The sequence below is a fragment of the Metopolophium dirhodum genome, chromosome 6, assembly GCF_019925205.1.
Source record: "Metopolophium dirhodum isolate CAU chromosome 6, ASM1992520v1, whole genome shotgun sequence".
Lineage (NCBI taxonomy): Eukaryota > Metazoa > Arthropoda > Insecta > Hemiptera > Aphididae > Metopolophium > Metopolophium dirhodum.
The window spans coordinates 28,030,806-28,044,179 of NC_083565.1; the positions used below are offsets into that span (position 1 = coordinate 28,030,806).

A 13,374-nucleotide genomic window follows, 5' to 3' on the forward strand; every position below is an offset into this window, starting at 1 on the left:
TTAAACATTAAAGATTCATACCCATTTAAAAGATGTTTATTAGGTAATGATGGATCGCCATGCATTCCGCGAACAGCAGTCAACAAAAAACAGCATTTACTGGAAATATTTAAGCACAAGTACTCATCCAATTCAGAACTCAGAGAACCTTGAAAGTATAATAAACTCAACATTATAAATAAAATAAGTTTTTCTTAAATTCATAAGAACTCACTATTTTCAGAAAATGTAGCAGATTTTTCAGTATGATTATTAACAATAGCAAAATACATTTTCATACAAATATCATTTATAAAAGAAACAAGTTTTTTATTTAACACTAAGCTGCAAATAAAAATATATTTTTACTTTACAGCATATTTTATACACGTATTTACAATATATATAATGTACTAACTCTTTAAGAGGTCTACCATCAATTTTTATTAATGTAATATAAAACAATGGTAATGTTAAATGTGCTATCATATTATATTTATTATCTTTTAAGAAACTTTCATATTTATCCTTAAAATTCTTGCAGATAGCCAATATGGAATTATCTTCATTTTGTTCATAATCACATAGTATATATTTTAATAAATTTAAATATGGTAAAGGTATAAAATGTAGTTTATGTTCCAATACAGTGAACCCTTGAGTAATAATACATTTCAATTGATCTTCTATATCATCTGAAATACACAAAATCAATAAAAGAATAACACAGGTACTTTCTGTAATTACATATTTCTTAAATGTATGCAATTATAAAATAATATAATTATTGATAGTAGAGCAAGGGAAGTGTTAGAAAATCGTCGTATGAGAATTTGTTACCCTTACAATAAAATTATATACAAATATTATCGATTTATAATGGTGTTTTTCATACAATTTTTATATTTACGGTGTTTTTTTTAATTAGTTTAATGACAATACAATCAAAAATTATGTTAATTAATATTTTAAATATTATTACTTTAAAACCCAATATCTCCTTAAATAATAATAATTTTTAGATTAGACAAAATTGTTTAGTAGTTCTAACAATGATTTAGCATTGAATAATAATTTGAAAACATTTTCTTTTTTTATGTGTTTCTAGCAAAGAAGAGTTGATGAATCTATTTTACAGTAATCTGGTCAATACATATAAGAAAGAGATCAATATGGATACTTTTAAAGTAAATACTAAATACAATTTTTGTATTCTTACCAAATATGATTTTATCTTCTAATTTTTCAATCCCCTTAGAAAACAGTTTACTTTTTAACCAACATTCATTATATATTTCTGATGGGCATAAAGGCGAACTTCTTACTCCATAGCTTATTAACTGGCCAATTAATAAACAAAATGCTGATTCTAATTCAATAAACCATACAGATTCATTAATCTTTTCAGGATCTAAATATCAATAATTAATACTAATTAATATTAAACTTAATATACAGTGAGTAGCAAGAAAACCGCATAAATCAAATAACTTTTGTTCTAATCAATATTTTAAAATTGTTTTATTTATATAATTTACAGTTGAGCGCGCTACACATATAGTGGTACATTTTTACTTTTATTTTTTAATACAGAAAATAAAAAAAAAATCATTCCATTTAAATTTATTTTGAACATTTCAAAATAGCCAATTTGTAAATCTGATGTTAAAAAACTAGTATAAAAACATTTATCTTAATTTGGTGGTATTTTTTGTGATTTTTCAAGATGTCACATTAAAAAGTTAGATACTCATTAATTTGAAAAGTAATAAAAAATAAAAAAATATTTTGATTCAAACATGAATCTGTTTAAAAATTCTTATAACATTTTTTAAAAAGTTTAAACTTTTTGAATTTAAATTTTTTTTATGACTGGATCAACTTAAATTAACATAATAAGATTTCAAAAAAATTATAAAAAAAACTATATGATTTAAATAAATATTTTTACAAATAACATTATTTTTTCTAAAAACCAGTTTCACAAATAAACTATTTTCAAATTTTCAAAAAAAATTTTTAAATATAAGATTTAAAATTGTTGAGCCTGTAAATTTTGTAAAATAAAAAAATATATTGATTAGATTAAGTTATTAATTTGTTAGGTCTTCCTGTTACTCTCAGTTTAGTATATATAACCATACCAATACCATTTGAACACATTTTTTGGTTTAATGTATGAAGTGATTGAACTGTATTTATTAAAAATGTTATGAGAGGTTGAATGTGTTCACATTGTGCAAATATCAATGAATTCAGTGTATTAATCATTGTTTCTCCAACTATTGATGAAGTTAAAAAATCTGAAATACAAGTTTAATGTTTATAATTGATATATTTATTTTTAAATGTAAATTTATATAATATTAAATGTATTACTGTTGTAGAAAATATGATATTCATCTTTATAAGAATCAATGACCATTGTAAATATTTTGTTGGCATACAATAAGTATTCTTCCAAGTGATTAATAAAAAAACGCTTCATACTAGGGCAAGACTGAAAAATAATACAATATTCATCAATATTTCAATAATTAGTTTTTAATGTATTAATATATTGAGTGCTCTTCTAACACTGAAGACTTTGACACCACACTAAAATAATTAACAAAAATAAAACATGAAATATAAAAATGATATATTGATGAAATCATCGCTACGGTTAAAACCAAAAAAAAAGATACATATAAGATAAGACAATTCAAATACAAAAAACAAATGATTTCGTCTAAAAAAAATATATGCTTATTTCTATATATTTATATTTTTTTAAAATAAAATTTTTGTGAAATTATTTAATACCTAGAGCAAAACCTTGTATTTATGAAATTATGGACTTCTATAAAAAATTACCTTAATATAATAATGCAATAGCTATACTTTAATAGTTCAAAAAAATTTGTTTAATACTTACATCACTAAAATGGGAAAACTTTATATTATATGCCAATAAATGTGATAATAATAACTTATAAAGGGAAGTAAGTTTCATATCCACATTGTTCACATTTTTAAATGTATGGGAATTATTTGACTCCAACAAAGTTACCTTAAAAATAAAATGTATAGTTCAATTTACAAACAGTTATTAAATTATTAAACACTAAAATTAAAAACGAACAGTTGATTCGTTATTATACATTTAGTATTGACATATTGAGTAGTATTTATTTAATGATACAATTTAAATTATCTCAATTCTATAGTACTGTAAATAGTTTACAAAAGAAAAATTGTTTACAGTCCATTTCAGTATCGAATTTGTGTGGAGGTGAGAGGGGAGGTGTGACATAGCGATTACCCCCACCACCACCCACCAACAAGGGCTTTTTTTTTTATTTGAATTATAGCGCTGTATGATATACTGTTTAGTTTTTTTTATTTATAACAGATATTTATAGACTAATATGTATACAGAAAACTGTTGAGTATGGGATGATTAGAAACTAAGCTTTGAAAACTTTTATCCCTAAATTCCAATGTGTATATTAAACAAATTTGAACCTCCCCTCACCGCTGAAATGTGTTTTCAGTTACGTCCTTGTTAGTACCTATCAATCTATGATACCAATTCGCCCCCTCTTTAAATGAGTTTCAGATCCCCTATTGGTTTATTTGCAGCTATTTATTGTATATCTGTTCAAATTAAAATTATAAACACATTTTACTTACAATTCTATTTGTTAAATGTCTTAATAGCAGCTTCATAACTTCTTCAATTGATGAATATTGATTTTCATAAAGGCCCATAGAGTTAACTCGAAACAATGAACTTATATGACTATTACCATTTAAACTGGAAACTGTGATATCTAAAAGCAGTTTCTGAAAAAAAATAATTTATACTAATAAAAATTTGTGTATATTTATTATATATACAATTAATATTACTTGTCGTATAGTTAAATTTGTATCTTGTGCAAGAAGAGATTTGACAATATTTAGACACCCAGATAATGGAGGTAAAAGAAGTGATGCACCAGTAGATAAGCAATTCATTACACTTCTTTCTACTACTTCTTTTACTTGCAAGTTTACAAGTCTAAATATAATATTAGTTATAGTTTACTGATATTTATTAATTGTATTGTTACAAATTAAATATTAATATTTACTTTAAAATAAGTGTACAAAGCTGATTAGTTTCATTACCAAGCAGTTTAGAAAAGTTATGACCAGATACACGGGCAAAAAACAAATGATTATTAAGCATGTTTAGACTCAAAATTAACATTTCTTCATAAATACTAAAAAAAAAAAATGATTTACTCATTAAATAAGAATATAATAATACAGAGTTAATATAAAATATTAAACTTCAGCAATTTTCACATGTTCAGAATATCTATTTTATCTAACAAGCTAAACATTTCTCAAAAATATATTTAATTGATAGTTGAAAGTTATTTATTATCACACAAAAAAATTAAATAATTGATTTATAATTTTTTTTTTTAATTTTTGTTAATAACTTTACAGAGGGTAATAAAATGTCAACACATTCATCACCCAAAATAGCATAAAATCATGACAAACAAAAATTAATGGAAAAATCATTTACAATGTTTTGAAGGTTAAATAAAAAAAAAAAATAAAAAAAATACATACTCATTTGCTGTAGATTTATGAGATTCAATTTGTTCGCAATATTTCTCAATTAACTGTCTTAACCACTTAAATGTTCTTTCATGTAAATCAATACAGAAAGCACTATGCCATACATTTGTTTGCCTAGTTATAGAAATACAAATGTTTATCAATTAAAATAATTAAAAATTAATTTTTTTTACTTAATCCAAAAAGTATACTCAAAACCAATACTATTTCGGCAATCAAGCAACCTAATCAAACCTTACAATAGTATACCCTGGGACTCAATTATGTTAAGTTGTTTGTACACAAATTGTGTATACAATTATGTGGCAATAAAAAACGAAGGACTATAATAAAAACTTTAAATTTCCACAAAGATAACATAGTTATGTACTATGTTTTTTTTCTCCAAGTTATAGAAAGTAATATTTGCAGACACAATAAACATTCCATTCTGTACATGGTTGACTTATTAAAATTTGTTTTAAAATATGTATTTCTCCACTAGACTAGTTTTTAATAACATTTTAAAAGCATATTGGTTAATAAATATTAACAACATCCAATTTTTTGTTTAAGTAACAATTATTATTCTTCATAACAGGGGTCGGCAACCTACCACATGTGGCCCTCATAGTAACTTGTTGTGGGACTGAAGTAAAATGTATAATTTGTATAAAAATCACGAATTAAGATAGTATTGACTGGAGTTTGCAGTTTAAAAAGTTGTTTGTTTATAGATACCTTGTTAAATTAATAAACTTAACAGTTATGAACTTAAATATGATAAATTTGATATAATAATGCTTAGATGCTCTCAAATTCAAAGACACTTACGACTTATATACCCAAAAGTATTCACCTGCATCTAACTGTTGTTATTATATAATCATTAATCAATAAATATTTAATGTTTGTACTATGGATATAAATACCTGTGTGGTGGTAATGTTGTCCAAGCAACACTATGTGAAGTTCCAGCGGAAATTTGATTTATTTGTTTACCTTCCAAATTAATTACTTTGCTAGGACGATTTACAGGACTTGTTGAATGACCTTGTCCACATTGGCCTTTCCCATTGGAACCCCATGCATATACCTAATCAAAAAAAAATTATTAAATAATTATTATATTCAATTGAAATCAATAAACTTATATGGAGTATTTAGATAGAGTATATATTCCATTAGTTTATTATCATATTTTCTTCCTTATTATGTAAGTATTAGAAGATTAAATCTTCTGTAAAAAAAAGAATAGAAATTTGGATTCATTATTAAAATGATCTACTTCAGAATTATATAAAAAAAAAACATACTAGATTTCTATGCTCTCAAATTATATAATTAATAATTAAATGTATATTTTACTCACTGTACAATTCCTCGTCAGTGCTAAGCAATGCGAATCCCCAACAGAAATATCAATTATTATTTTTTCCGTTAGATCTTCAACCACAGCTGGCACCAAGAGTGTAATTTCTGGTGTACCACGCGCAAGAGTTGATCCTTGACCCCAAGTCAATACCTAATCAATATATACAATATTTTAAACAATACAATTCCACCCATGACCCTACAATTTTAACAATATTGTTCATATTTTTTCAAACATGAGATTATAATTAATACTGTTAATTTAAAGTTTACTTATTAATTAATTTTCCATGAACAAATGTAATATAAATATAACATTAAAAACAAATAAGGATTTTTTAATTTTAAATTTTTTCTCAATGTTTGTTGCCACCAATATCATATAAAGTTATTGTAGAATTAATTGTTCGTGAAATTGTATTAATTGATTATTAAAAACTTCATAAAACTTAGATTTTAGTGCATACTTCACCAGTGCAAGTTAATGCCATAGAAAAATGTATTCCAGCACCAACTTTTTTAATTTTGTAATTTCGCAATCCGGCAATTTTTTGTGGCTTATACAAATTTATTGTATTACCATGACCAAGTTTTCCATTATCTCCAGAACCAAAAGACCAAACGGTATTTCCATCACGTGAACAAGCCAATGTATGAGTTGAGCCACAAGCTACATAACCAACTGGCATATCACTTAAACTTTCAACAAGTGTGGGTATAAATCTAGGATTACAATCACCATGTCCTAAAAAATAATGTTATTTTATGTTAAAAATATTATAAAATGCATATTATTTATAAAATACCTAATTGACCGTGATTTCCTTCACCCCAAGTGTATAGTTCTCCAACACTAGTAACTGCAGCACTATGTCTATAACCAGCACTAACTAATTCTATTACTTTACCAATAAATGGCCCTTGGATTAGTTTTGGTGCTTTGTGTGTAGCAACATTGCCGTGTCCTAATTTTCCATAATCACCTACATCAAAAAGCTACTTAAATAACAATTCAATATAAATAAATAAAAATTAGTAGCAATAAATGTATCAAACTTACCATCTCCCCAACTATATACTTCTCCTCTATCACTTAAAGCTAATGAATGGCCATCAAAGCCTTTTGATGAAGATACTTGTTTAATTTTGCAATTTATGTTAATATGTTTAGGGTCTGGTTCAGTTGATGAGTTACCTAATCCCAAGCGACCATTACTATTTTTTCCACAAGCACTAACACAACCTTTTTTGTCTATAATAAATGTGCAATTATATCCTGCTTCTAATTGTTGTACATCTGATAGACATGTAACGAGGGATGGTATATACGCTACTTTTGTTGGTTCTACCGCATTTTGTTTTGAAGAATTACTACCACAAAAGAATACTTCACTTAAAGGTTGAGGTAATTCAGCAGAATTCTGATTGAATGGAGTACGGACAACAGAAGCTTCTCCAAAACTAACAAGCTAAAATTATTTTTAAATAACTTTTAATAAGCAATATATTATTAAAAGGCCTAAAAGTTACTTTTTTCATTAGCAATAAAGCAATATCTTGTAGTGGCATACGATTTCTAGATTTATAATTTTCAAATTCTTCCGATCCAAAGGTAAAAGTCAATATGGATGACATTTCATCCAAAACTCGATAAAGTTTTTCAAATGGCAAACAAATATCATCAATATTTAAAGCCATATCAATCCATTCCAATAAATAAATAAGAGATTCTCTCTGGTAAGCTAATAATAATGATAATTCTGCAAGTTGTTCTTTAACTGCACAAATTAAAAGTTATAATTACAGTTTAAAAGTTAAAAGTTATGATAGTATAATAAAATATAATTTCACCATTCATATTTTTTGTGAAATCTGAAGTTAAACATTCTTTTATAAAATGCGTAACATTATCTAAACAATCCAAAGAAAGTTGGGATAGTTCAGATTTACTACCTAAAGTAAGTGGATTTAATTCTTTCATCATTGTTAGTACAGTATTTAGTTCTTCTAAACCCATATTTATGTCTATAAAAATATATTAAATTTGATTAACATTATATCAATAAAACAATAATAATCAAAAATATATTTATAGTTAACCATCGCAATTTTTACTTTCGCAATTTTGTTTAAACAATGTGAAAAATAATCTAAGTCCTGTTTTCACAGTTAATTGTATAAGTAATTGTTGTCCAGTCAATTTTATTACTGGCTTTATGGTCTCTTCATTAGAATTTTGAGGTATAATTGATATTTCAACACTTTTATCTTCCTATAATAAAAAACTATAAATTTATTATTTTAGAAAAAATTAATTTTAATATTACCTTAGATAAGTAGTATGTTGTATGAAGTACATCATATAAATTATTTAATGATGATAATTTTTTTTGCAAGTTTTTGGAATATGTTAGGCTATTATAATATCTATGAGCAACTTCATTGAACCTCGTATGTAAGACTTCAGCGAGATCTAAAGATTAATAACAAACAAATAATACATATTTAATTAGTTAATCAGTAACATAATATTGAGAAATGTAAAAATACATAATAATAAATATCAAGTTATTTTATTAAGAATTATAAATCTGGATATAGAATTAAAAAAATTGGCAATTATGTTTTTAAATTTTGATTTTTGGGTGCGTGGTACAGAACTTTTTTAACATTTGTAAGAAGCCCGGTTTTCGATATTTTTATTAATTAGTTAAATAATTAATCGATAAATAGTTTTAAAAAAATGAGTTAATTTATCATGCAATATTGGACGATAGGAACACGATATAAAAAACCGGGCTTCTTACGATTCTAAAAAAAAACATCTCCTCTACAATGTTCGTAATAGGTAAGTATTAATTATTTATACTGTAAAACGCTTCAATAAATCGTATTACTATTAATTACTTAAGAGGACGTGATACCCGCTTGTGTTGTCTCCGTCTTACAAGTGCGTAACATAGCAAAATGTACGATCTTCAGAACATGAGTAGCTCTGTTAAATTTAAAAATTAGAGCCAATTGACGTCTTATAAAATCTAATGGTAAGATTATTATCCAGGAAACCTCATTGGCTTTTTAATATATTTTGATTATTAAAACGAATTATGAGTATATTTAGATGTACAAACAATTTACAATTTTAAAATACTCATAACTCAAGTTAAAATTAAAATATAATAAAAGTCCACTAGGTTGCGTTTTCTTCTTATTATAATCTTACCTTTAGATTTTATCAGAGATCGATTCGCTCTAATATTATACTAATGAAGCTACACATGTTTTGCTGAGCGTAAAATGTGCTATGTTACGAACTTGTAAGACGGAGACAACACATCATGCGGGTATCACATTCTCTTAATTACAAATCCATGTATTTCAATAAATAAATGTTTAATTACGCTCGTGTAAGAAAACAACAGTACCGCACCATAGGTCAAAACAGGTTTTCTATCACAGTCGTGCGCCCGTGCATAGTTTATAAATACCCAGATAAGGAAATGATTATTATAATTGCAATGGAGGTTATTTAATTTTGTTCGATTTAATATTTTGTACTCATATTTGAATTTTAAACAAATAAAAACAAATAAAATGCTTTATAGAGAAAAAACTAAAAAATTAAAAATTGAAAATGTCAGTAAACAGCTCAAAACAAGTAAAAAAATTTCAAAATTTTATCAAATATAGGAATTAATAAAATAAACATTATGATATAAACCTCAAGTGTATACGGTTATTTGTTTTTGAATTACAGCAAAATAAGAAAATCCCTAGGTACAAGAGAAATCGAGTTAATATCCAATGTTGTTAACTTCAAACGCTTACAAAAATTTAATTTGACTTTCTTATAGACATTATTTTTTTGATAAAGGTAACCTTATGAGGAATCTTGTTTTACATTTTAAAATCTTAGATTTAATAAGAAAATTTTTTAGGAATTTCCAACTCAAAATAATTTACACATTTTTGTGATTTTTACGCCTTTTGTCAAAATTTGAAATTTAAATGTTTATAAAAAAATTGTGGTTGGATTCTTTTATTTTTTAAAAGTACATCAAGAGCCTTGTACAAAATTTTCAATCTTTTTTACCCGACTAATAAAATTTTATAGACATTCAAAGAAAAGAAAACTAAAAAAAATTGAGAATTTCCGTAAACAGTTCAAAACAAATCAAAATATTTTAAAAATACTCAGAGGGCATCCAATCCCGAAAAAAAAATAATAAAAAAAAATTAAAAAATTAAATTTTTATAATACTGGCAGGCAGCTGCGTGCCTGCGTATTTATAATTTTTGTATTCTCCATTAGCCATTAGAGCTAATAACACTTTGTAATACGCGTTGATACCCGTACAAATATTTGCCTATTGGTTATAATGTTGAATGTACTATGGTATGTTGGTACTAACTACTAAAACTAAATAATGTATAAAATGTAAATATAAATAAATATATTATACATTCGCTTGCGGGCGAAGCGAGTATTTTATTTTTTTTATATATAATATAAGAGGCCCTTGTATATGAGGCTCTAATAAATATATCCCGGTAAAAACAAAAGTATACCAATCTACAGTAAATTATTTACTACTTTGTGTTCTTTTTATCTCTTCGTTATTTTATTTTTCTTTCTCTTATATGATTCCCGTGCATTGATGGCAGGGTGGAGTGGAATGCGCTGTCCATTAGTTGATACTATTGTTAACACTGTTAACAAATTAAGGTAGTGCAGTGAAAGCGTGAGCGCTATTTCCCAAGGCGAACGCTCAAATGTGAAATGATAAGAGATAACACGATATTATGTGACGATAACCGTAAACCGTTTCACAACTATTATAAAGTACAACATTTTTATATTTTAAAGCTGCTATTTGTTAATACATTTTAACTTTAAACTCAAAATAATCGTAACCAATTCAAAAACAAAAAATGTGTAAAAAAAAATAAAAACTGATAACCGGCATAGTGAACTGATAACGTCGCAACGCTCACGCCATCAATGTTCGTGTTCGTCCAGAGGTCTACCTGTGAGCGCTTATGTCTAAACGAACGGTTCAAAGCGTTTACAATAAGCATAAACACTGAAGGTAAATAAGCGCTCATGTCGAATATTGTCGGGTATTGTAAGTGACGCAAGAGACGGTGGCGGCGGTCATAAACCAAAGAGTCATGGCTAGTTATGCATCTTGCATAGAGTAATATTATAGAGATGGTGTTTTGTATATCGATATTAGAATACTACCTAGAATCAAATTGAAACCACCAGTGAGGCAGATTAAAATAGCCCTATCTTCTAGACCACGCTGTTTATCACTGACATAATGATAATTACTATCAATTGATAACATTATTTCGTATTTAGTAAATATTACTATTTCGTTTTTGGTTATAATTGTTGAAAGTTTTTTAATTATGCTAGAACCAATAGGTATAAGAAATACTAGAATCATTCAATTAGTAAAACAATAAAATGGTAATTGCAGGTTAGACAGGAGGCACTTGTCGCTTCGTTTTATTTCTAAACGCTATCTCTATATAACTTGGCAGTATGATAACGTCATCGCGTAATTATTTATTTACGTTTTTCTTAAGTTTTTTCTTAAGATTTATTTAAGTTTTATAGGTCGTAAGACGGACCACCATCACCACAACAACAACGGCGTGCTCGAAAACAAACAAAAGAACAAGAGTCGACGACCGACAAATTGAACGACGCCGGTGTGGTTGTCGTTTTACACAGGTCGTCGGAAAACCAAATAATATTCGTGTGTATAGCGTATAATATTTTTTCACGATCACACATGTTTCGCGCCGGCCGACGGCCATGGATTACACGACATTTCATCAGCGATCGTCGTCGTCGGCGGTGGCGGCAGCGGCGGAGGCAGTGTGAACCCTCAAGAGCACGGAGCATACCAGCGATTTGCGCACACGCACAAAAATCACGCACTAGCGCTATACCTACCTGCCGGGACGGTTCGCGCCAGTTGCTGCGGAGGATTCTAACGAAAAACAACGATCAGTCGGTCGATGGACCACCTCATCCTATCGATCCTATTATTATAATTGGTAATTAATAACAACCAGTCAGTTATGTGTACTCACAACACGAGTCGACGTTCCGGCGGTCCAAGTAGAGTTCGCCCACGTCCAGCGATTCCGAATCCTCGTCATTCTCCGGCGAGCCGTTCTCGGTTTTCGTGTCCTTCGGGCTGATCGGTGGATCCATGTTGACGGGCGATGGCTAAGGCTATACGCCGCGTTTAAGAAAGCACACAGCGCAGGCGAGATTATCGAAAAAACAATATAAACCTTTCGATTTTCAACGCGGTGGTTTGACCTTGTAATGAAGACGTTGTAACAGCGGTAAGTGTCACTGGGTACTGCCGTCCGGCAGCAAGGCTGAAAACAGTTCACGTCGGCTGCGGGTGGTTTGTCTGGCTTACCTCCCCCACCACGCACGGTCCAGACACCGATACCGACCCGCGCGCGTATTTACATATACCACTTGAATTGAGCACCACAGTGCGAAATTCAGGTACAGTTTGGAAACCAATAAATCAAATACATTCACTACTGGTATTCAGCACTCATACATAAATTAATAGGTGTTATATTATACCATATTCTGTCAAACTATTCAAAGATGTTTATAATATAATGGGACTGTCGTATTTGGTATAATATTATATTATACCTACTATATACTGTCTAACTATTAATATTATCATATTTTATTTAAAAAGACATTGAAAAAACGTTTAAATAAAAAATACAAGTATTAAATATTGAAAATAAATAAAGGTAAGTAATCCTTACATTCACTTTATTATAATATAATCTTAATATTAGGCAGTGTTTGGAAAGAACGTCTTTCATGAACGCTCGTTCACGCGTTCACATTCATATTAAGTGAGTGATACGCGAACGTCACAAGTTGTTTTCAATTAGAACTTGAACGTGAATGACGTTTATATATTTAATGAATTTGAATTATTTTAAAGACGTTCAAATTTATTTATCATTTAATAAATCTGATTGATAATACTATTATGATATATGATATATTAAAAATTATAAAAATAAAACACATGAAATTCTCCAGTGAGCAAGCTTGGTCATAAAACAACAAAAATATTATAACATATCCTAGGCTGACAGAACCGTTGTTTGTACACAATACAGCATATTATATCATAGAATTAACACCATCCATTATAGTCACCTACTTGTAGCCCACTGTACAACAGAGCGACACCTACTTACCCGATTTTATTTTTTGTTTCTCTGTCATCAGATTTATATAAATATTAGGAATAAAAAATTTAATAAAAAAATATTGTACAAAAAAAAATTGTTTTTGTTGGTATTCAAAGTTCCCGGGCAGGAATACATTTTGCTTATTATATATTATACCTT

General features: G+C 27.6%; 1 protein-coding gene across 1 annotated transcript in view; it reads right to left on the reverse strand.

Moving 5' to 3' along the window:
• The window catches only part of LOC132947622 (probable E3 ubiquitin-protein ligase HERC1), a 35,016-nt gene extending 22,832 nt beyond the window's left edge, over nt 1-12,184 (reverse strand). The window contains 21 exon segments of the mRNA XM_061017907.1: nt 22-148; nt 215-324; nt 398-674; nt 1,199-1,390; nt 2,130-2,282; nt 2,359-2,479; nt 2,897-3,031; nt 3,655-3,807; nt 3,874-4,024; nt 4,098-4,229; nt 4,591-4,713; nt 5,511-5,674; nt 5,951-6,103; nt 6,420-6,697; nt 6,759-6,935; nt 7,013-7,421; nt 7,483-7,730; nt 7,804-7,977; nt 8,053-8,224; nt 8,280-8,425; nt 12,061-12,184. Coding sequence (XP_060873890.1) covers nt 22-148; nt 215-324; nt 398-674; nt 1,199-1,390; nt 2,130-2,282; nt 2,359-2,479; nt 2,897-3,031; nt 3,655-3,807; nt 3,874-4,024; nt 4,098-4,229; nt 4,591-4,713; nt 5,511-5,674; nt 5,951-6,103; nt 6,420-6,697; nt 6,759-6,935; nt 7,013-7,421; nt 7,483-7,730; nt 7,804-7,977; nt 8,053-8,224; nt 8,280-8,425; nt 12,061-12,184 — 3,719 coding nt within the window.
• Between the last annotated feature and the right edge of the window lie 1,190 nt (nt 12,185-13,374).